The 23,890-nt window shown below is 42.5% G+C and overlaps 1 protein-coding gene across 2 annotated transcripts in view; it reads left to right on the forward strand.

Annotated features, from left to right (window-relative positions):
• PLRG1 (pleiotropic regulator 1) overlaps positions 1-23,890 on the forward strand; it is a 250,135-nt gene that overhangs the window by 50,541 nt on the left and 175,704 nt on the right. For both annotated transcript variants that reach the window (XR_013623286.1, XM_078777035.1), the window contains exons 2-7: positions 1,195-1,301; positions 8,640-8,779; positions 12,144-12,197; positions 15,895-15,982; positions 22,850-22,934; positions 23,117-23,221. Coding sequence is in view for 1 of the 2 variants with exons in the window: in XM_078777035.1 (XP_078633161.1) it covers positions 1,195-1,301; positions 8,640-8,779; positions 12,144-12,197; positions 15,895-15,982; positions 22,850-22,934; positions 23,117-23,221 (579 nt within the window). In the remaining variant the exon portion in view is untranslated. The remainder of the gene's footprint in view (positions 1-1,194; positions 1,302-8,639; positions 8,780-12,143; positions 12,198-15,894; positions 15,983-22,849; positions 22,935-23,116; positions 23,222-23,890) is intronic.

Consider the following 23,890-nt stretch of genomic DNA (forward strand, 5'->3'; position numbering starts at 1 on the left):
TGCACCTTTTTTGTGCAAAGCGGTGATGTTGGCTGATTTCCAAGCAGATGGCAGATGACCTTGAGCAAAAGAGAGGGTGAAGAGAACAGAGAGTGGGAGTGAAAGAGCGGAAGAACATGATTTTAGGACCCGTGGGCTGATGCCGTCAGGACCAGTTGCAGAATCAGTCGAGGGTTGACTTTAGGTGGAGAAACTGTTTGAGGTTTACAATTTAAATAAAATTGAATATGGGATGTTGTAAAATTAACATCATTTTCAACAATCCTTTAAATTATTTACATTTAAGTTTAGGAACAACCGATACTGTACAATTAAGTATGTGTGTGTCCGTGTCCGTGTCCGTGTGTGTGTGTGTCCGTGTCCGTGTCCACTCTGGGTAATCTGGATTGAAGTGATCGATGATGTTTATTGTAACATGTAGCATCCATCATGGTATATGTTTGAACTGTATACTACGGGATAAAATTAATAATTGGCTTTCTATTTATTATGTACGCAGATGTGGTGGCGTTTTGCTGCTGCTTCCTAACCCTTATAGTGATTCTGAAGTTAACCTAAACTGCCAGGAAGTATGAGAGTACAACTGTGAGAGTTATGACTTTTACCATTTTTGCCTAATTCTTGCTTCAAGGCCTTAAACGCACTCTTAAACAATCCGTCGCCGAGGTGTAAAAGTTTTTGTTATTTTAACGCTTGTGCCTAAGTTTAGTGATCGTGCCTTAGATAAACACTCTAAGGCGATTGGCAATTGATTAACTTTGAATGGGTGATCATCGCATGATTCGCAGTTTTACACGTTTCTAACTCTTGAATGCTTTTAGTAAATTTGGCTCGATATGTCTGTCTGTTATCCTACCTGTCTGGCTGTCTGCCCTTTGCCTGTTTCTGACCCATGTCTTCTCCTCTCTGCACCTATGTTGACGTGCATTTTCCTTTCACTCTGATTTCTCGCTCTTCCAAGATGATGAGTTCATGCACAACGACTTGTGTTGCTGCCATTATACTATGACTGCTCTAGATTCAGTGGTGTTTAGCTGTGAGATGTTCCTTTTCTTGGTGAATCATTATTTATTTTATTTTGTTGTTTCGACTATCATTGCATTGGCTGCCCTTTTAATTAGGTGGTTTGTTTTTGCTTGTGCTGCTGTATATTTGAACCTGAAGTTCTTTCATTATTATTAATTTTTTTTGCAGGAGGTCCAGAAACACTCTGTACACACATTGGTGTTCCGATCGCTGAAGCGCACTCATGACATGTTTGTGGGTGACCAAGCGAAGCCTATCCCTCTGGATGAAGCCAGGTGCAAGCTAAATCAAATTTTAAAGATACACAATGTGCTATGCTCGCTTTGACTTGGCATCGTACACTGCAAAAAGCCGTGCAATGTTATTTTTCAAAATTTAAAAGAAACCGTCTTTGTCTACATAAATATCCAGATGTGATGCAATCAGTGACACACCTGTAAACCGTCTTTGGCTGCATAAATATCCAGATGGTATGCCATCAGTGACACCTGTAAGCCGTCTTTGTCTGCATAAATATCCAGATGTTATGCCATCAGTGACACACCTGTAAGCCATCTTTGTCTGCATAAATATCCAGATGTTATGCCATCAGTGACACCTGTAAACCGTCTTTATCTGCATAAATATCCAGATGTTATGCCATCAGTGACACCTGTAAGCCGTCTTTGTCTGCATAAATATCCAGATGTTGCACCATTAGTGACACACCTGTAAGCCGTCTGTGTGTGCATAACAGCTGTGCAATCCATTATGTTACTGTATCTCAAATGGGATATTGCATTTGCCTCAAAAGTCGTTTTACCAGGCCAAATACATTTGGCTGGGAGCCAATGAAGCTCATTTGCATAATCATGCACAATAACTAAATAAGAAATGTTGCTTAAAATTTGATAATTGTCAACTTCAACATTTCTCAGAAATAATAGGAGACGTTTATTCAAAGCAAAGTCTGAATCAATGCATTTCCAAATTAAAGACCATTACAATGACGCCCAACATTTTACACTCAAATGTGAATAAGTAGATGAATTAGCAAAAACGAATCCTAAGGCCACCATGGCAACCCTCAAAAAGCCGTTCTCTTGTTTAGACCCTTACATCACTTCTAGATGAAATGTCTTTTCGGATTTTCTGATTTTTCTTCAGGTTGTTCACTGTGGGTCCAGAAAAGCAAGATCTAATGTATAAAGAAGAAAGTTTGTTTGTTTGTTCATTTATGCATTCACAACCCTGCAGGAACCAGTGCAACCAAACTGCTTTTATCCAGAGGAAGGTCGAGTGCTGTGTTTGGATAAAAAATTGACCCCAGATAAACCAGAAAATTGGCTTTGATTGGGTCTTGTGCTTATACATTGCATGCGTTTTTCATTCAGTGTGAAACGCAAACAAACCGATTGTTAAAATGACCATCAAATATCGAAAGCACAGGCATTACGGGTCTTCCAACGACACAGTATGTATAGGCCTTCGGCTTCATGCCTTCATGCCTCACCTTCAGGCCGCTTCGGACAAATTAGCCCAGGTTTAACACAGTATTATCGTTTTTGTAATAATAATAATAATAATGCTAATAATAATAATATAGTAAATATAATCGTAACACTGCAATCCCTTTGTCATGACTGCAAAGTTACTGGATTGAAGCGGTGTATGGTTGGTTCATTGTTGACTCAATGAGAAGCGGTGTGCAGTACTTATCGTGGGAGTAAGGAATTATCCTCGGTTTATTAATACAGTAACATTGTCTTCGTAATAATAATAAAGTTAATAATATTAATAATGTAGTAAATATAATCATAACACTGCAATCCCTTTATCTTGACTGCAAAGTTACTGGATTGAAGCGGTGTATGGTTCATTCATTGTTGACTCGAAACATACAGATTAAACCAGTGTCTCAATGCAAGAACATACAAGAAAGAGCAATCGGAGATTGCAGACCCTCGCCAGGACGTGTTGGTGTTGTGTATTGTGTGTGGTATTTATTAGCTGCTGTGTTTGTGTGGTTTATTGACGACGTAGATTTATGTTCAATCCAATATGGCTGCCGAATCACGTGACTGACGTCATCAATTTAATTCTCCCATACAATTTTTGTGTAGATCATGTTCATGAAATTTTAAATTGATCACATCAAGCATTGTACCTTTCTCATTATGATGTCATAATGAAAGCACCGATGACATCATCCATAATAATAAAAGGCAGTGTCCATCCGTCCGTCTCCTCCATAACTCCAAAACCATGATAGCTAGCTGCCCCAAACTTTGCATGTCTACACCTGGAACGCCAACAGATTGCAATGATGAAAAGTGGGTGTTTGGGTGTGTTATAACACCCTTTTTGAAGAGAATTAACAAGGTGCTTATAAGAAAGAAACCTGAAAAAGCCTTACCAATATGGCGGTCCACCATCCTGGTCACCTCACTGCAACTCGCTGGGTTCTTCAGCCGCCATTTTGTTTCGGAGTCTTCAAATGTGCCTTGCCTTGTCTTGGAAACACGAGCGATTAATTATATATCATTACATAAGTGAAGCATGTCATAAAAATCTGGATTTGGATTTGAGGATTGGATCCTGTAGACGAAATAAATGTCCAAATCTGGAGTGAAATCTGACAAAATATACCATATTTAGCGATTCTTTTAACTAAGTGGATATATTCATTTATTTAAGTAAGGCTGTCATTCTCCTGGGGTTATTTTTTAAATTTAACTTGATAATTTTTTACTTAATTCATACTTCCATGGGATAGGGTGTCACTCCACTGGACCTGCGATCTGTTTTTAAAACTTATCGGCCATTTCAACTAGAAGCAATCAGCTTGCTATCGCTTGTCAAGCTAGCCATTCCTTATCACCCATTTCGTGGGAGTGCTTGCTGGAGTGCTTAAGCTGTGTGATTGCTGGAGTGCCTCACCTTTTCTACACCCCTGCCCCGCACCTCTCTGTCCCCTCTTCGCTCTTCCCTCCTAATAAAGTGCTGCACACTCCTTCCACACACCTCTTGCTCCCACCCTTCTCCCCGCTCCCCCTCCCTTCCAGAGTTTATAGCGCAGCGACGTGTGGTGAGGCATTCCCTGCTCTCTCTCTCCTCCCCCTCCTCGCTCCCCCACGCCTCCTTTCCCCCCTCCCTCCTCTCTCCCCCTTCCCCTCTCCACACTCCCTTCTTCTTGACAATGTCCATGGTTCAATGTTTCCCATGGAGCGGTTTCAGAGATATATAGGTGCAAAGTTTTCGGTTTTTCCAAGATGGTGCCCGTACAACCTGACCTGTGATGTAATAATTATCATTTAAAAATTCTACTGGAGGAGGTGCTCCTATGGTGAAAATTGATTGGTGATTGGACCAGCAGTTGCAGAGAAAAGCATACCGCGTTCTGTGCAGACAAACAAACAAACAAACAGACCCAAATGTAATACCCTCTCCTCTGGTGAGGGTAACAAGTGAGAAGTCCAGACAGTGATCTCTTCTTCATAATCCTGTATTCCTCTACGACATCAAAAGACTAAAAGGTGTTACAATTTTGTTTGTACTGGTACAGGAAACATTAAGAAGCTAATCAACATGACGGAATTTGCACGAGTACACACACAGGAAAACCGTGCAGCGCTTCAAGCTCTCCATGCAAACACATGTGCATTTAAGGGGAAAGGGAAAGTCGTCAAGCCCATTAAACCTCAACATGCCAAGGTTTGGACCAGCTCTTGCAAGACTGAGGAATTATTGGAACATGCAACAGGACCTGATAACTGAGCTTGGAGGTCACGTGTGCAGTGTATGGGATAATGAGATTTGGACAAGTGGACAATTTGAGCCTGTTTATGATCAGGGTGAAGTGTCAAGACCAGCCCTTGAAAGTGATGCACAATGGGGACATGGGAACCTTGCCACCTTGCAGCAAATGCTTGGAACAACACCTCAGAAGGGTAAATTATCAAGTTTCAGTATGGAAGAACTCCCACAACTCCCACAACACCAGACACGACTGCAGAATTACAAGAACATGGATGGGCACACACAGATGGAACACTGGAACCCTTATTTATACAAGGAGATATTCTTCCACAGCAGGTCATTGGTGTCTTTCAGGAGGTGATAGAAGCTGACAGTGAAAATGGCGAGGATATTTTGGGCAAATGATGATTTTTCATTGGGACTATGACTGATAGGACACAATATGCCAGTCCGAACATGAAGAAACAAATGACAGTTTTTTAATGTGGCCAGGGCAAGCATTATGTTTTAAGTTAAATGTACACCACTCCTTTCCAATTCCATCTCCAGGCGCTGCATGACCTCATCGCCGGGCACTAAAGGGGGCCTGGTGATGATGCGCGCTGAAAGGGAGTACTCGGTTTTCACTCCGGTTTCTTGTTTGTTTTCTTTCTTGTTTGTTTGTCTTGGCGATATATCAGCCATCCTTTGAGCTAGGAAGCGGAAATTTGGACATGACAGTGACCAAGTGATTTTAGTTGTAAAGGGTATTTTTGATTTATTGATTAATCGATTAATTATTCAATTATTCGATGAATTACTTAATTATTTTTTGAAAGGTTACATATTCAAATGAAATGGTGGTGGTTTAGGTATTCTATTAGCCAATTGATTAATAATTTAATTATTTTACGATTATTATTTATTTATTTTCATTATTAATTATTAATTTTTTTAGCCTGATGTTGGCTTAGCGGTTAGGGTTCCGGCTTGGGATCCTAGGATCCTGGGTTCGAATCCCAGTCGATCGCTGAATTAACGCCAGGGGGGTTGACTCAGCCTGTCATCCCTCCGAGGTCAGCAAATTGAGTACCAGCTTGCTGGGATGAATGATCATGGTGAGTACCCCGATTTAGAATAAGTACACGGTATCCCTGCGCATCGTAAGAGGCGACCAAGGGTTGGCTTCAGGAAGGGCATCCGGCCATAAAAACATTCCCTCAAACAGGGAACCATGATTGTCATGGGGCCCGCAAGGCTAACCCCCGCTCTAGCGGGGAAAATGGCCTTAAAACGATCATTCATATTTATTCATTCATTAATTATTTATTTATTTTATTTCTCATCTGGGCAATATCTTGGGCACCTTTTGAGCTAGGAAGCTAATATTTGGACACGACAATGACCAAGTGATGTGTCTATAAATGTTATTTTTGATTTATTAATTGATCAATTAATCGATGATTTATTGATTAATCAATTAATTATTTAATTTTTCAAACATTTACATCATCGGATGAAACACTGGTGGTTTTGGTATGCCATTGGGCAATTGAATAAGAAATTAATTATTTAACGGTTATTATTTATTTATTTTAATTATGTAATTAATCGATCAATTATTGTACATCTCTCCCTCCCAATACCGTCTCTATGTGCTGCACGGTGGCATCGCCTGAGTAACAAATTGGGGATTATTGTAATTAAATTGAGAAATGCATTCGTGCAGATTTTGATTTGAATAAACCTTTCCTGTAATTTCTGAGAAGTGTTAAAGTTGATAGTTTTTAAATTTTAAGCAACATTTCTAATTTTAATGAATTTTCATGATTATGCAAACTATCTAATTAACATAGCATTAGGTATTAAAGGGAAAGTGCACAACCTATGTTTTGGCAACAGTTTTGTTATTCTATCTGAAAAATTTGATGAGATATGCTCGATTTACTGATCTATGTGCAATGGTTCAATTTTCTATTGATTGCCATGGAAACGGCTCAATTTGATATTGGGCAAATTAGTTGTTTTTTTTCCTGGTCCCATCTACTATTTACACATCTACTATTTACACAAAAGAAAACTCCCATCTACTATTTACACTAGAGTGCCTACTCGATGGAGAAAGAGACAATTGTGCAGGTTGGAAATGAATAGCCATGTTAACAAAAAACACACATACACGAACTGGCAAAAAGTATACAGACACCCTTCTAATTAGTGGATTTGGCTGTTTCAGCCACACCTATTGCTGACAGGTATATATAATCAAGCACACAGCCATACAATCTCCATAGACAAACATTGGCAGTAGAATGGGCCGTACTGAAGAGCTCAGTGACTTTCAATGTGGCAACGTCGTAGGATGCCACCTTTCCAACAAGTCCATAAGTCAAATTTCTGCCCTGCTGGAGCTGCCCCGGTCAACTGTGAGTGCTGTTATGAAACTTATAGGAGCAACAGCTCAGCCGTGAAGTGGTAGGCCACACAAGCTCACAGAACGGGACCGCCGAGTGCTGAAGCGCGTAGCGTGTAAAAATCGTCTGTCCTCGGTTGCAACACTCACTACCGAGTTCCATACTGCCTCTGGAAGCAACGTCAGCACAACAACTGTTTGTCGGGCGCTTCATGAAATGGGTTTTCATGGCCGAGCAGCTGCACACAAGCCTAAGATCACCATGCACAATGCCAAGCGTCGGCTGGAGTGGTGTAAAGCTCGCCGCCATTGGACTCTGGAGCAGGGAAAACATGTTCTCTGGAGTGATGAATCACGCTTCACCATCTGGCAGTCTGACGGACTTATCTTGGTTTGACTGATGCAAGGAGAACGCTACCTGCCCGAATGCCAAGTGCCAACTGTAAAGTTTGGTGGAGGAGGAATAATGGTCTAGGGCTGTTTTTCATGGTTCGGCCTCGGCCCCTTAGTTCCAGTGAAGGGAAATCTTAACGCTACAGCATACAATGACATCCTGGACGATTGTGTGCTTCTAACTTTGTGGTAACAGTTTGGGGCAAGGCCCTTTCCTGTTTCAGCATGACAATGCCCCCGTGCACAAAGCGAAATCCATACAGAAATGGTTTTGTTGAGATTGGTGTGGAAGAACTTAACTGGCCTGCACAGAGCCCTGACCTCAACCCCATCGAACACCTTTGAGATGATTTGAAATGCCGACTGCGAGCCAGGCCTAATCGCCCAACATCAGTGCCCGACCTCACTAATGCTCTTGTGGCTGAATGGAAGCAATTCCCCGCAGCAATGTTTCAACATCTAGTGGAAAGCCTTCCCAGAAGAGTGGAGGCTGTTAAAGCAGCAAAGGGGGGGGACCAACTCAATATTAATGCCCATGATTGTGGAATGAGATGTTCGACGAGCACATACGGGTGTGATGTTCAGGTGTCCACATACTTTTGGCCATGTAGTGGCCAAGCAATGTAGTGTCACAAAAGAAAGTCTTACCCTTTTACACATAAGCCGCTTAGACTGTCACCTTGTCATGAAACCACAGACATATAAACATCTAAACTCAATGGCTACTTTATAACACACACACACACACACACATAAATAGAGACGCACAGACAGACACGTGGTCACAAACGCACCCAGCCACGCACAAAACACTCGCAGGAGCGCACACAAATGCACACCGAAATGCACACACAAACGCACACACACAAACGAACACAAACACATGCACATACACAAACACACACAAAAATATCCACGCTGTTTCATTATTATCAAAAGTAGTTTGGCACTGTTTGCATTTTGTAACGTTTTGATTCTGCATCTTGAATACGAACCTCACTAATTTTTAGTGCACAGCATTGTACTTTTTTGTGTACATCAATAATTAATTAATCATTCCCGTTACTGTTTTGTCACCTGCATGGAAAAGCCACAATCTCAAGATGGCTTTGAAAATGCAATTTGAGTATGGTACGGTGCAACACTTGCCAGCTGAGAGAGAGCACCATGAGCGGACCCTCCAGGTGGATCCATTCTCATATAGCCAGCAAAGTTATGTCCAAGAGCAACGTAAGCATTTGTGTACACGCTTTTCTCTGTACCTAATGGTGTTTCCTTTTTTTGTGTGTTTGCATTGTGTAAGGAGCCATAGTCCTTGGTCAAGTGGGGTCAAAATGTTCCAGATTGAGTCACGGGGGGGGGGGGGGGGGGGAGGGGGGAGGGCGGGGCGGCGGGGGTGGGAGGGGCATTTGGGAAATGTGTCATTGTCATTTTTGGGTTACCCATTGGTGAAACTTCTTCCTTGTAGCATGGAAATCCGTGTTTTTGTCATCGCCATAAATGAGCAGAAAACATCATCGGGCAGTGAATGGCTCTGGCTTATCCTGGAGTAACGGCGATTCCACAACGTGTGTGTGTGTGTGTGTGTGTGTGTGTGTGTGTGTGTGTGTGTGTGTGTGTGTGTGTGTGTGTGTGTGTGTGTGTGTGTGTGTGTGTGTGTGTGTGTGTGTTTTTTTTTCTTTCAATGTTACCTCCATAATTTTGATTTTAGAAGGTGGAATGGAGTCCTCCCAGGTCTCGACGTAGACACCCCCGCTACGGTGAAGGATTGTGATTCATGGTCTAACTTGTGAAGTTGTTGTTCTCAGAGTTTTGTTCCAGGGTCTCTTTTCAGGATCGTCAGTCGTCACTGATCCTGTACAGCCTCCAAGTATAGTTTATATGTGGTAATGTTCTTCAGGATGGTTTGTCGGATCCTTGTGTGGCTCTTCTTTATCATTCCAGTTGCTCCAATTAATTATCACTGGTACAATTTCAGTGCTATTCAGCTTAAAAGGATTTTTTCACTTCATTCTTGAGGTCTTGGTGTTTGGTCATTTTCTTGATTTTCTGTTATTTAGACTAAAATCACTGGATACTGAAACCTCATTTAGCAATGCCTTATTTTCCTTTTTGTTCCTTAGTACTATGTCCGGTCGCAATGCTTTGTGTTCTATGATCATGCTGGAGTCATATGTGTCCTTGTTTTCAATGATTGCTTTTGGTTCATGTTTCCACGAGTTTTGTATAACTGGGGTATTGAAATTTCTGCAGATGTGCCAGTGGATTGCTCTACATACCTTGTTGTGCCTTTGATGTACAGCTACTCTGACATGAGTTTTTTTTTTACATCCTGATAGGAGGTGACTTGTGCTTTCTGTTTCTATCTTGCAGAACCTACACTTGTCTGTCTGGCTCAGTCCTGCCTTCTTTTAAAATCCATTTGTGTAGTGTCCTTGGTTTTGGGCATTAGTAATGATTTGTCCTCCATCCTAGTTGAGCTGACCTCTCTTTAGCCATTCCAATGAGCCTTCTTTGTCTATCCCCAATCTGTCCAACTCTTTTTACGGCACAGCCCATAGGGCAAAGCCGTCTAGAACAGTGTTTGTCTGTCCGTATGTATGTATGTTGTATGTATGTATGTAGGTATGTATGTATGCCCCCTACAAACGTAACAATATTTTAATATATTTATTTATGTATATCTCGTTATATATATATATATTTAATTTTAAAGCAAAAATTATAGCACTTAAGTGTAACTTGTTTTGAAAGCCATTACTGGACATATTGGCCGATGTATATTCCAAGTTTCAGCTAGTTTCAATGTATAGTCCTTGAGATTATGAGCACCATCACATTTTGAGCAGACGGACGGACAGACACCAACGTGATTTCGAGGGTTTTCTAAATATAACTCAAGAATGCTTAAACGGACATTGCTGAAATTTGGAACGTATTAACTTAACGTACAAAGCATTTTCTTCTGAAGTCTTCAGGCGATTTCATCCAGTAGAAACCGAGAAACGTATTTTCAGTCCCCATGATAAAGCTGCATACAGTGAAACGATCCTTTATATAATGGGAGGGGAGCTTTGCGCCTCCCTTTGATCATTTCAGGGACTTCTTGCAGCTTCAGTTGTCTTTCCGACTTTTGTTTTTTTATCAACTTGGAGTAACCAATCACAAATGGAGATAATTATAGAATGCTGTTTTTGGAGATGTCCATGCAGTTTGGAAGAAGTTGATGATCATGTACTGATATAAAACATTGTACTTGGGCTGCTAATTTGTACAGTCTCATTATGTGGCTACACAACAAGAGTAATCAAGTGCTGTGGTAACCAGTGAAATGTTTGTGGAAGCTTGAAGCAATAATGAAATGTAAATGAGGCAGTGATGTAGGGATTGTTATATGAAGGCAATACTGTTAGCTACTCTCTAAACCAACATCATCCCTATCTTGTTTAGGACCTTTTTTAGACTGTAGTTTGTCATCCCTACATTGCCTTTTTAATGTAGTGTAATTTTTTTACTCACTTGTTCATGATTGTGTAGACTTAGATATGAATGTCATCATTGATGACTTTACATGGTGAAATCCATGGAGAATGGGGCTTCTGGGCATTCTTTAGTAGAGCTAGTGGACTGACTGCGTACAAGAGCTAACGATGTACAAATAGGAAACCGCCACCTCACTCAATAGGCCGGCTGGTACAAGCTAACATACATCACTATTGTGGACAATATCTCTCTTTTAGCTAAATATTGTCAATTGAAAAATAAAAGACAAATACATTAAGTTGAATAAGGCTTGGTGGTAGATTTTGTGATCTGTGAACATCTTAACCTCAAGTGAAGTGAACCCCCCTAAATTTTTTCTGTATCTACCGCTGCACGCACGCACGCACGCACGCACGCACGCACGCACACACACACACACACACACACACACACACACACACACACACACACACACACACACACACACACACACACACACACACCTGTCTTGAAAAGTATAGTTGCCAGAAAATGGAGCAATGACAGTCAGAAGTTTGACTTTAATTCACTGAGAAACTTGATCCCTGTGCTGTGAGTGCTTGAGGAGGGCAATACATTTGATTAGAAAAATTATGTTTTGAAAATTTGTCAATTTGTGAATAATTTAATTTGGAACATCAACGGTGCAGCTTGTGGAAGGAAAACAGCAGAGGTTGCTTGGTGTTGGGGAGCTATCCATGAAGGTGATGGGCTTGGTTGAAAATGCATGTTTAAATTATTGATTGTTTTGTAATTTCTGATAAATCACTCCACTAAAATGACAAAACAAGACTGACTGGAAAGCTTATGGTGGCTTTCAAAAAAGGGGAAGGGAGGGGGGGGGGGGGGGAAGGGTGGAGCGGGGAGAGATGTTTGTATGCACTTGTCCAGAGAATTTGTGTACACGTTTATACCATTCAGAGTTTGGTGAGCGTCGACGTTATGGAGACCGTTTTGACAACAAAATGGCTTTTTGAAAAACTCCTCTTTTCTTTTGCTGCATCGGAGGACATATGAATGTAGGACTTCACCCTTTTGTGTTTTTTTGTTTTTGTTTTCTGCTCTTAACCAGACCAAGAGCCAGAATACGTGATTGCTGGCACACATCCATACCCCTCTGGCCCAGGTTTGTGTATACATGAGCATTCTCCTGCTTATACTTAGGCATACAGTTATTGATGCAATCCTAATTTGGGCTGACTAGTACACCCGCTCACTATGGGAGCGGCAGGGGGAGTCATGTTATTATACTTTTTATTATTTTAAAATTATTATTACTTTTCCAATATGTTAGATCGGGTCATTGAAAGGATCAGAACATGCATGCTATTATAGCATGTTAGATCAAAACGTGCGTCATATTATAACATGTTGGATCAGGTTATTGAAAGGATAAGAACGTGTATGATATTATAACATGTTAGATCAGAACGTGTGTGATATTATAACATGTTGGATCAGGTTATTGAAAGGATAAGAACGTGTATGATATTATAACATGTTAGATCAGAACGTGCGTGGTATTATAACATGTTGGATCAGGTAATTGAAAGGATCAGAACATGCATGACATTATAACATGCTAGATCAGGTAATTGAAAAGATCAGCACATGCATGACATTGTTAGATGTTAGATCAGGTCATTAAAAGGATCAGAACGTGCATTATATAACATGTTAGATCAGGTCATTAAAAGGATGAGACCATGAATGACATTATAACATGTTAAATCAGTTCATTGAAAGGATGAGACCATGCATGACATAATATGTTCGATCAAAATATGCATGACATTATAACATGTTCGATCATGTCATCGAAAGGATCAACACATGCATGACATTATTAGATGTTAGATCACGTTATTGAAAGGATCAGATCGTGCATGACATTATAACATGTTAGATCAGGTCATTGAAGCGATCAGACCATGCATGACATTGCAACATGTTGGATCACGTCATTAAAAGAATCAGAACGTGCATGACAATATAACATGTTCGATCATGTCATTGAAATGATCAGAACATGCATGACATAACATGTTAGATCCGGTCATTGAAAGGATCAGACCGTGCATGATATTATAACATGTTAGATCACGTCATTAAAAGAATCAGAACGTGCATGACATTATAACATGTTAGATCAGGTCATGCATGACATTATAACATGGTAGATCATATCATTGAAATGATCAGGACATGCATGACTTAACATGGTAGGTCACGTCATTGAAAGGATCAGACCGTGCATGATATTATAACATGATAGATCATGTCATTAAAAGAATCAGAACGTGCATGACATTATAACATGTTAGATCAGGTCATTAAAAGAATCAGAACGTGCATGACATTATAACATGTTAGATCAGGTCATGCATGACATTATAACATGGTAGATCATATCATTGAAATGATCAGGACATGCATGACTTAACATGGTAGATCACGTCATTGAAAGGATCACATCGTGCCTGATATTATAACATGATAGATCATGTCATTAAAAGAATCAGAACGTGCATGACATTATAACATGTTAGATCAGGTCATGCATGCCATTATAACATGGTAGATCATATCATTGAAATGATCAGAACATGCATGACTTAACATGGTAGATCACGTCATTGAAAGGATCACATCGTGCCTGGCATTACAACATGTTAGATCAGGCCATTGAAAGGATTGGATCATACATATTATAACATGTCAGATCAGAACATAACAGACATTAAAACATGTTAGATCAGGTCAATGAAAGGATCAGACCATGCATGACATTTAACATGTTATATCATGTCATTGTAAGGATCAGACTGTGCAGGACAGTTGTTTTTAGGTTGTAGGTTGTAGACAGCAACCGCCCAGGGTAGTACCACCGTGTTCTGCCTTAGGAGCGTTAAAGTGGAGCCCGGAACCATCGTGCACTCTCCGGGTCAGAATTGCTGGTCTTGGTTGCTGTCTCTCTCAAACTATATCTACCAGCCTAGCTTCAATCTCTCTTTCTCACAAACATCACACACTTTTCATCATACACGATTCTTCTCTTTTATCTAAGGCCTGGCCTCTGAGGGCTATATAGTCCGTGCCTGGAGCCTCCAACATAAAAATTTTTTATAACATGTTATTTTTTGATCAGGTCATCGAAAGGATCAGACCATGCCTCACCATTCTAATTTCCCGAAAGTAAAATTTACTTCCGTGAGGGTGTCAGGGGGAGAGTGGGTGGGCAATATTGCAAATTACAAAACTCCTTGGAAGAACTCCACGGAAGCGGCAGGAAGGGTGGTGTTATTAACCGTTGTGAGCTTCTATAGACTACAGTAGATCTACGATCAGGTGTGTTCATTGACGTCATTAGCATAGACTGATGTGCGGATTCCTCCAAATTTATTTCACTTTAGTGTTCAACAGCATTATCAACTATTTAAAAAGATAATCAAACATGTTTGTGGTTTATAATATTTTTACTTCTGGTCGGCCATTGCTCTCACAAAAACGCTATGACAAGCTATTTATACATGTTATGACGGCAGAAAGTAGATTGTTTTACAGTGGGCATGCATTGTTCTACATGTAGAGCATGTCTCTTGGTGTTTTGGATAACTTGTATCGATGCAAGCCATCCCGAAAAAAACTGCATACTTTACAAACACTTTTCACCCCTGAACAGTCGCCATAGCTTAGCTTCACACCTATATATTGCCATAGCTTAGCTTCACACCTATATATTGCCATAGCTTAGCTTCACACCTATATATTGCCATAGCTTAGCTTCACACCTATATATTGCCATAGCTTAGCTTCACACCTATATATTGCCATAGCTTAGCTTCACACCTATATATTGCCATAGCTTAGCTCCACACCTATATATTGCCATAGCTTAGCTTCACACCTATATATTGCCATAGCTTAGCTTCACACCTATATATTGCCATAGCTTAGCTTCACACCTATATATTGCCATAGCTTAGCTCCACACCTATATATTGCCATAGCTTAGCTTCACACCTATATATTGCCATAGCTTAGCTCCACACCTATATATTGCCATAGCTTAGCTCCACACCTATATATTGCCATAGCTTAGCTTCACACCTATATATTGCCATAGCTTAGCTCCACACCTATATATTGTCATAGCTTAGCTTCACACCTATATATTGCCATAGCTTAGCTCCACACCTATATATTGTCATAGCTTAGCTCCACACCTATATATTGCCATAGCTTAGCTCCACACCTATATATTGCCATAGCTTAGCTGCACACCTATATATTGCCATAGCTTAGCTCCACACCTATATATTGCCATAGCTTAGCTTCACACCTATATATTGCCATAGCTTAGCTCCACACCTATATATTGCCATAGTTTAGCTCCACACCTATATATTGCCATAGCTTAGCTCCACACCTATATATTGCCATAGCCTAGCTCCACAACTATATATTGCCATAGTTTAGCTCCACACCTATATATTGCCATAGCTTAGCTCCACACCTATATATTGCCATAGCTGAGCTTCACACCTGTATCTTACCACAGCTGAGCTTCACACCTGTATCTTACCACAGCTGAGTTTCACACCTGTACCTTACCACAGCTGAGCTGTTGAAGAGCCTTGTATTCTAGTCTTGTAGAAATTGATCTCAAATTCAACATTTCATCACCGTAGAATGTTAATTATGGATGCAGTTCTATGGAAACATGTCACCTGTCCTTTTATCAGGCTCATTTGCATGCTTCGTTTGTTTCATTGTATCTGTGAAAGATCTTTCTATTGCTGACTTTCTGATGCTACCTGCAGGCATTGCACTCACGGATGGAACTCAAATTCAAAAGACGCCGAGTGAGGCTGCTGTGCACAGCTTAGCGATGGTTCTGCCACGCACAAGGTTGTTGTTTTTTTTATTCAATACTTTTTATCTTTATTCTCTTTCCATGTTGTGTATGTACGCGTGTACACATTTTTCAGCACGACAATGTCTTCCTTCACGCTCTCCCCAACAAACCACCCTCCACCCGTGATGGGGATGATGTGGCGCCATGTTGCTTCTGCACTTATTTGTCTTTTTCATGCCTCTGTTGACGAAGTCACGGGAGGCATTATGTTTTCGGGTTTTCCGTCCGTCCGTCCGCGGTAGGTTTTCGTTACCGCGATAACTTGAGAACGGCTGAAGTGGTCTCATTCAAACTTGGTACACATATGTATAATGATGTAAAGATTAACTGATTCGATTTTGGGGTCCCGAGGTCAAAGGTCAGAGGAATGTGCAAATGATAAACTCCGAATAAGGTTAAGGTGCAGTATAATGGCATCTCACAGTGTGGGACCAATGTAGCCCCGAAGACCACGACACATGGCTCATGTCCTGGAGCTGCTGCAGCTCGTTCTGTTCTTACTGGATTCGCACATGCAGATTGATGTCTCCTATATACCTGGGGGGGACACACAGTCATATGGAAGAGGGGGGGGGGGTAGACACACAATGGGGGAGACACACAATGGGGGAGACACACAATGGGGGAGACACACAATGGGGGAGACACACAATGGGGGAGACATCTGCATGTGCGACATCAATAAAACATTGCTTCAAAAAGGGCACCGAAAAACAACAACAACCACGGTTCCCGAAAAAGGCCAACCCCCGCTTTGCGGGGAAAAATGGCCTCTAAAGGTGGTTATTATATATTATATAGATTGATGCACTTTCTCTTACGTGTTGTGACCACTTCCTTGTCAAAGCCTGTATTTTTCTAGCTATTGTGAAGGAGCAACCTCAATGATGCAGAATATATGTCAACAAGAAGGGTGAAACAACACAACCAAGTGTCAAGAATTGCAATCTGCCCTCACTGAAGGATTGGTTACCTTCTCCACAGCACCTGATATTGATTCCAACTGGGAATGCTTTCACAAATGCCAACTTTCTCTCATGCACTAGTTTATCCCAACCTGCCTGCTTCTATCCTATCTGCCCTGGTACGCTGAATCCCGTGGAGAGGTGGCTTCAGTTAAGCAACGTGCTTACTCCACATGGAAAGCTAACCTGACTGTGGGCAATTTTAGTTATTTCCGTAAGGCTCGCAACAAGTGCGTGTCCATCCTGAGCTAAGTCTCAACTTGCAAATCTCAAGGCAGAGCGCTCCAACCAATTCTCCTTCCTCCAAGTCATGGAGACAACTTGTTAAGTCCGTCTCTGGTGTATTATCACCCCATCCCAAGCATCCCATCGTTCACCTAAAGCGGCATTATGTCTCACTCTGCCAGAGATCAAGTAGAATGTCCAAACTTTGTGTTTGCCTTCAAACCTTGTATGCCCAACCCATCTCAGTATGTCGGCCCATCTTACCTTGTCACACCGAGTGTCTCCTTGATTTTGTATTCTTATCATCCAAGAAGGCGGAGAAAGTTCTGTTCAGCCTTCACCCTGCTTTGGTGTCAGGCCCTGATGGTATCAGTGCCCATGTTCTCAAATTCTGCTCTGCTGGTCTTGCTTTCCCCTGTGTCTGGCCTATTAAATCTGCCCTCGTTTGGCCACCTCCCATCGGCCTGGATGTCAGCAAACATCACTCCTATCTACCTGAAGGGTGCAAAAACTGATCCTGTAAACTGCAGATCAGTGAGCTTAGTTTCAGTTACAAGCAAAGTCATGGAATCCATCATTGCTGCTGATGTCAAATATGCCCTGTTTTTAAACAGCCTGATCGCTTACCATCAGTTTGGTTTCCGTCCAGCTCACTTAGCTCTGGACCTTCTGCTGCTCCTCTCTCAGCAATGGTTGGAATCCCAACAATCAACCTCGAACAACTTAGGTTTCCTTGGACATGTATCGGGTATATGACACGGTCTGGGATCCAGGTTTGTTTGCTAAGTTCTCTGCCTGTGGCTTAAATGCAACTTTCATTCTCAGATTTCTGACTTCCTCCATCAATTCAGTTAATGTATTACTATGAATGGGATCCTCTCCCAGTAGAGGCTTGGGTTCCCCAAAGCAGTTTCTTGGGCCCAGTCTTGTTTCTCATCGACATAAATCACCTTTTTGCAGTACACCCCATCCCCAAACCCACTGTGATGCAGACAGCAGCTGCATCACTTTCTGCTGATCTGGAATTGATTAGAATCTGGTGTGATAAATGGAAGATGTCCTTAAATCCGACGAAATCGCACTCTCATTCTGTTGCTCTGTCCGGAAGAGTAGTCAACCTAGCACGCCTATATATTCCCACGGTCAACCATTGGAAGAGGTTCAGGCTCTTGAATGTCTCAGCCTTACTTTCAGCCAGGAACTCTCCTATACAAACCACATATTTAATGCTGGCCTCCAAAGCCAGCTACAGAGCAGGACATCCTTCGTCGATCTAAGTTTTTCTTTCGAAAATCCGAGCTACTCACAGTCAACAAGGCCTTTGTCTATAGCTCATTGGAGTATTGCTCTCCCATCCAATCGGGTACCCGAGCCTCACATCAGTCTCTACTCGATTCCATGGAATTTAAAGCTCTCAAAATTGTTGGAATCGCCTGTGATGAGGCTGAAGCACAAGGTCTGTTGCACTCACATTGAAGACAAGTCGGCAGTCTCTGTTTTTTTTGTGTTTTTGTTTTTGTTTTTACAGTCTCTTCTCCAATTTGGCTCCCTCTTCTTTCTCAGTCGTCCAGCCCTCCGCTCTAACAGCCACTCTAGGACATGCGAATTGTTCCAGGAACCCCCTTCCTGTTTAAACTTCCAAAATGCAGGCTGCTCGCACCTTTTTTCCTTGCTTTTTCTCATCCATGGAGGTGTCTTCCAGGAGCCGTTCTTTCCCACTTTCTCTGGAACGTCAAGCCGGCATTACATTGCTATCTCATGTCATCTTCCATCCTGGCCCATGATATTTATTATCCCCATTACCCCCATCACAACCCAGCCTTGAGGTGTACACCATCGCCTCTAAGCTGTCTAGCCTGGATTTGAATCCCGACCCAGCTATAAACTGTAATCCCAGTATTTCACAGGCAGGGTGATTCATCAATGTGTGTACCGTCCCTCAGATGGACGTCAAACTAGGCATCCCGTCTACTGGCATAGGTTGGTGGATGTTAAAAATCCCATGGTGTCTTTCGTGAAGAGTAGGTGAGCTATCACTGGTGCCATGAACAAATTACAAATTCCTGCCCGAACCCTAGTTGAGTGTCAGGCCTGATCAGCTGGCTCATGAAAGACTTGTGCCAAGCTTCCCATGGATAACCCCACATTAACGTGGGAGTAATTCTGGCCATTAGAGAGGTAGAAGAAGAACCCTTCATAATTGTAATGGGCGATAATCGCGATGGGATGACAGTTGTGCTTTTAGATTTGCTATCGTGATAACAATAATGGAAATTAATTATTGTGAAAACTGCTGCGCATGCACAGTAGGTAGATGTAGTTATGTTGTTTTTCTCAAAAGATGTACTTTTGATATAATATCAGGTGATATAATATGCAATGCATATTTCCAAGATGTAATTTAAATGGTATATCATGAAGCAATAAACTTCAAAACGACCAACTACTCAAGGCGCCAAGAGTGATTCCGGCATCGAAAGTTCGCTTTGTCTTTGCACAAAGTTGAGCACTCAAGGCAACGTCATATCAAAGATCGCACACTGAGTACGCTAATAATATTCTCGGAGTTTTGGCACTGAGGACAACGTCAAGCAGGTCATCTCTCTTCTTCTCTCTCCCCTCCTCTCCCCTTCTCTCCCCTTCTCTCCTCTTCTTCTCTCCCCTTCTTCTCTCCTCTTCTTCTCTCCTCCCCTTCTCTCCTCTTCTTCTCTCCTCTTCTTCTCTCCTCTTCTTCTCTCCTCTTCTTCTCTCCCCTTCTTCTCTCCCCTCACCATTCTCATTGGATCGAATGGAGTGGGCAAGATGGTATCGTGTTTCATTTATTGATTTATCCCATTTTTGTCACGTCATGGGATTGCTTGGCATTTATTATTCGTGAAGTTTCACATCAAAGGCGTTATTTTAAATGTCTGAAGATAATCACGTCTGACCTTCACAAAGGTTCCAATTAGCAAGCAGTTTGCTTGGTGTGCTCCGTTAGCTTGGTGTGCTCTGATAGCTAGCAGCTCACTTGGTGTGCTCCGTTAAGCAAGCAGCTCGCTTGGTGTGCTCCGTGAAGCAAGTAGCTCGCTTGGTGTGCTCCGTTAAGCATGCAGCTCGCTTGGTGTGCTCCGTTAAGCAAGCCACTCGCTTGGTGTGCTCCGTTAAGCAAGCAGCTCGCTTGGTGTGCTCCGTGAAGCAAGTAGCTCGCTTGGTGTGCTCCGTTAAGCATGCAGCTCGCTTGGTGTGCTCCGTCAAGCAAGCAGCTCGCTTGGTGTGCTCCGTGAAGCAAGTAGCTCGCTTGGTGTGCTCCGTTAAGCATGCAGCTCGCTTGGTGTGCTCCGTTAAGCATGCAGCTCGTTTGGTGTGCTCCGTTAAGCAAGCAGCTCGCTTGGCGTGCTCCGTGAAGCAAGTAGCTCGATTGGTGTGCTCCGTTAAGCATGCAGCTCGTTTGGTGTGCTCCGTGAAGCAAGCAGCTCGCTTGGTGTGCTCCGTGAAGCAAGTAGCTCGCTTGGTGTGCTTCGTTAAGCAAGCAGCTCGCTTGGCGTGCTCCGTTAAGCAAGCAGCTCGCTTGGCGTGCTCCGTTAAGCAAGCAGCTCGCTTGGCGTGCTCCGTTAAGCAAGTAGCTCGCTTGGCGTGCTCCGTGAAGCAAGCAGCTCGCTTGGTGTGCTCCGTGAAGCAAGCAGCTCGCTTGGTGTGCTCCGTGAAGCAAGCAGCTCGCTTGGTGTGCTCCGTTAAGCATGCAGCTCGTTTGGTGTGTTCCTTTGGCAAGCATCTCGCTTGGTGTGCTCCATTGGCAAGCAGCTTGCTTGGTGTGCTCCGTTAAGCAAGCAGCTCGCTTGGTGTGCTCCGTGAAGCAAGTAGCTCGCTTGGTGTGCTGCGTTAAGCATGCAGCTCGCTTGGTGTGCTCCGTCAAGCAAGCAGCTCGCTTGGTGTGCTCCGTGAAGCAAGTAGCTCGCTTGGTGTGCTCCGTTAAGCATGCAGCTCGCTTGGTGTGCTCCGTTAAGCAAGCAGCTCGCTTGGTGTGCTCCGTGAAGCAAGCAGCTCGATTGGTGTGCTCCGTTAAGCATGCAGCTCGTTTGGTGTGCTCCGTCAAGCAAGCAGCTCGCTTGGTGTGCTCCGTTAAGCAGGCAGCTCGCTTGGTGTGCTCCGTTAAGCATGCAGCTCGCTTGGTGTGCTCCGTGAAGCAAGCAGCTTGCTTGGTGTGCTCCGTGAAGCAAGCAGCTCGCTTGGTGTGCTCCGTTAAGCAAGCAGCTTACTTGGCGGCTCCGTTTATATATTTAGGAAAGAAATTATTTCATGACATGTATGAAAATTACAGGCCAAGACCAGGAATCGAACCCGGGTCCTCTGGAAAACCGTACCTGTGCTCTGCCATCTGAGCTATCTCGATGACCCTGACCAAACATGCAATTTTCCACATATATATTTTTCACATGGATTTGTCCCCCATTGGAGGAAGACCCTCCCGTGTTCAGGCCGTTGGTGCTCCTATGGTTGGCAGCGAGTGCCCCGGAAGCATTGACGGAAAGAGAGTGGCAATTATATGTGTGGGAAAATTGTATGATAGATACAGTATGATACAGAGGTTAGATTAAATAATGTGAAACACCATGGTTGTCAACACATCAGTAATAACAAACCATCGTCCACGTCGTACAAGCCGAATGTTGACAATGAAATGGAGGTAATTTGTGAAATTGTGAATTTGGGGGAGGGTCCGTTTTTTACACACCAAAACAAGTAGTGTGGGAATGTCTGTTTGTAGGTAATATCTTTCCTGCTTCCTTGAAAGTGGGATAAATGAGCATGATATTTTGTGAGGGACGTCAAATAAGATCGTTTTTAAAATGCGGAAGTTTAGCCCTACCGAAGCAGTCCAATACGTCAACCTTATACATTGTAACAAGATGACGTTGGGTCGCAGTTTCGGAGATGGAAGCTTTGTTGATCACCAGAGAATGCAGCGTTAATCGGCATCGTACATAGCCATATCGGTGGCCTCTTTTTCACCCCGATACTCTACCCTCTCACATGCCGTGCCCACTCGTGCTAGATATTGATTATATATATACAGATAGCATGGTTCTTGGAAGTATTATGAAGACTATTTGATTTCTCTAGCGTTCGAGTCTATAATTCAATGCAAATGAAGGTTTAACGAGGTTTGTAGGTGAATAAATTATTTGATTCTGGGGTTTACCACCGTTTACGCAGTGTCTATTACATCACCCGATCTGGCCCGTTGCATTAGTTATTCATGCCTGTTGTTTGTGTCCTTCATAACGTCCTTAAAAACAGTAGGTTTCCTGAATGAATGATTTTCAGTTGTTTGATTACCAGACAGGCAGACCGAGTAAAAATATTATCTCACTCCTCTCTGCACATTTGCAGTCGGAACGTTTTCAAAGCCAAAGTAGTGCAAAATGGCAGAATTGTCTTCCGATTCATGTTCAAAATATAACATTCAATTTAAATAAGCTGGTCCTCGAACATAAACTAAGACAGCCAGACAGAGACGGACGGACAGACATGAACCAATTGCTGAACCCCGTTATTTGCTTCTTGTTTGGGGGGTAAAATGTTGGAAGGGGGGGAGGGTATAGCGACATTTGGTAACCAAATTACCCATCACTTCATTCAACCTGTTTTCTTTTCTTTTCTCCACATTGACATGTCATATATCCATAGACAAGATGCTGTGCGTACTGCTGCCAGTGTTCAGGAAATTCATCGGCATGCTGGTGGGGGTGAACGTGTCCTGCCTCCAGTATCTGTGAGTCTCTGTTTACCGTTCTACATTGTTTTATTAGTTGCTTTGCAGCTTTACACTTTACACTCTTTGATTGTTTCTTTTAGTAGCGAGCACAATTTATTTCTAACTTGTATGAAGCTATGCTGGTTAATGCTGTATTTTGTCCTGCATTTCAAGATTTTTCTACTTATCATTTTATGCAGGCTTTGGTGGAAGGACTTTCCAATAGCAGTGGCTCATTACTCGTTTCCAGAAAGCCTCCCAGCTTACCCAAACCACAGTGGCACCCTCCTTGGAAACTTTACAGGGTGAGTGTGAAATAATTGTCTCTGCAATCCATTAGTAGCTTGAATTGACTGGTTGAGAACTATGCGAGGACGTGGTTGTATGAAATCAATGGTATTGGCAAATATTTTTGTCAACCTCTCTAGTCGTAGTCAACGTGTGGCCCTGAATGGGTTTCTCTCATCTCCCCTTCCTGTTCAGGCTGGAGTTCCCCAAGGCAATGTTCTGCATCCTGTGCTTTTTCTGGTCTTCATCAATGATCTCTCCGACTCTCTGGAAAATCGTCTCTATCTCTTTGCTGATGACTCCACTATCTGCCGCTCCATACCTCATCCCTGAGATCGGCAGTCCGCAGCCTCCTCACTCTCTGCAGACCTGGTCAAAATCACAGACTGGTCATGCAAGTGGAACATGTGTTTCAATCCTGACAAATCCCACACTCTCACTATGTCTCTTCGAAAAGGCCATCTGGACAACCCTCCCATCTGCTTTCTCAACAATCCTCTGCAAGAAATTCTGTCACTCAATCTCTTGGGTCTCACAATCTGCCATGATCTTTCCTGGGAAAAACACATTTCCAAGCTGGCCTCCAAAGCCAGTCGCCGACGGAGCATTCTCCGTCGTGCGAAGTCCTTCCTTGGCACACCTGAGCTTCTCACCACATACAAGACTTTCATCTGCAGCTCAATGGA

Source organism: Myxine glutinosa, chromosome 4 (assembly GCF_964187855.1).
Source record: "Myxine glutinosa chromosome 4, kmMyxGlut1.1, whole genome shotgun sequence".
In the NCBI taxonomy this organism is placed as follows: domain Eukaryota; kingdom Metazoa; phylum Chordata; class Myxini; order Myxiniformes; family Myxinidae; genus Myxine; species Myxine glutinosa.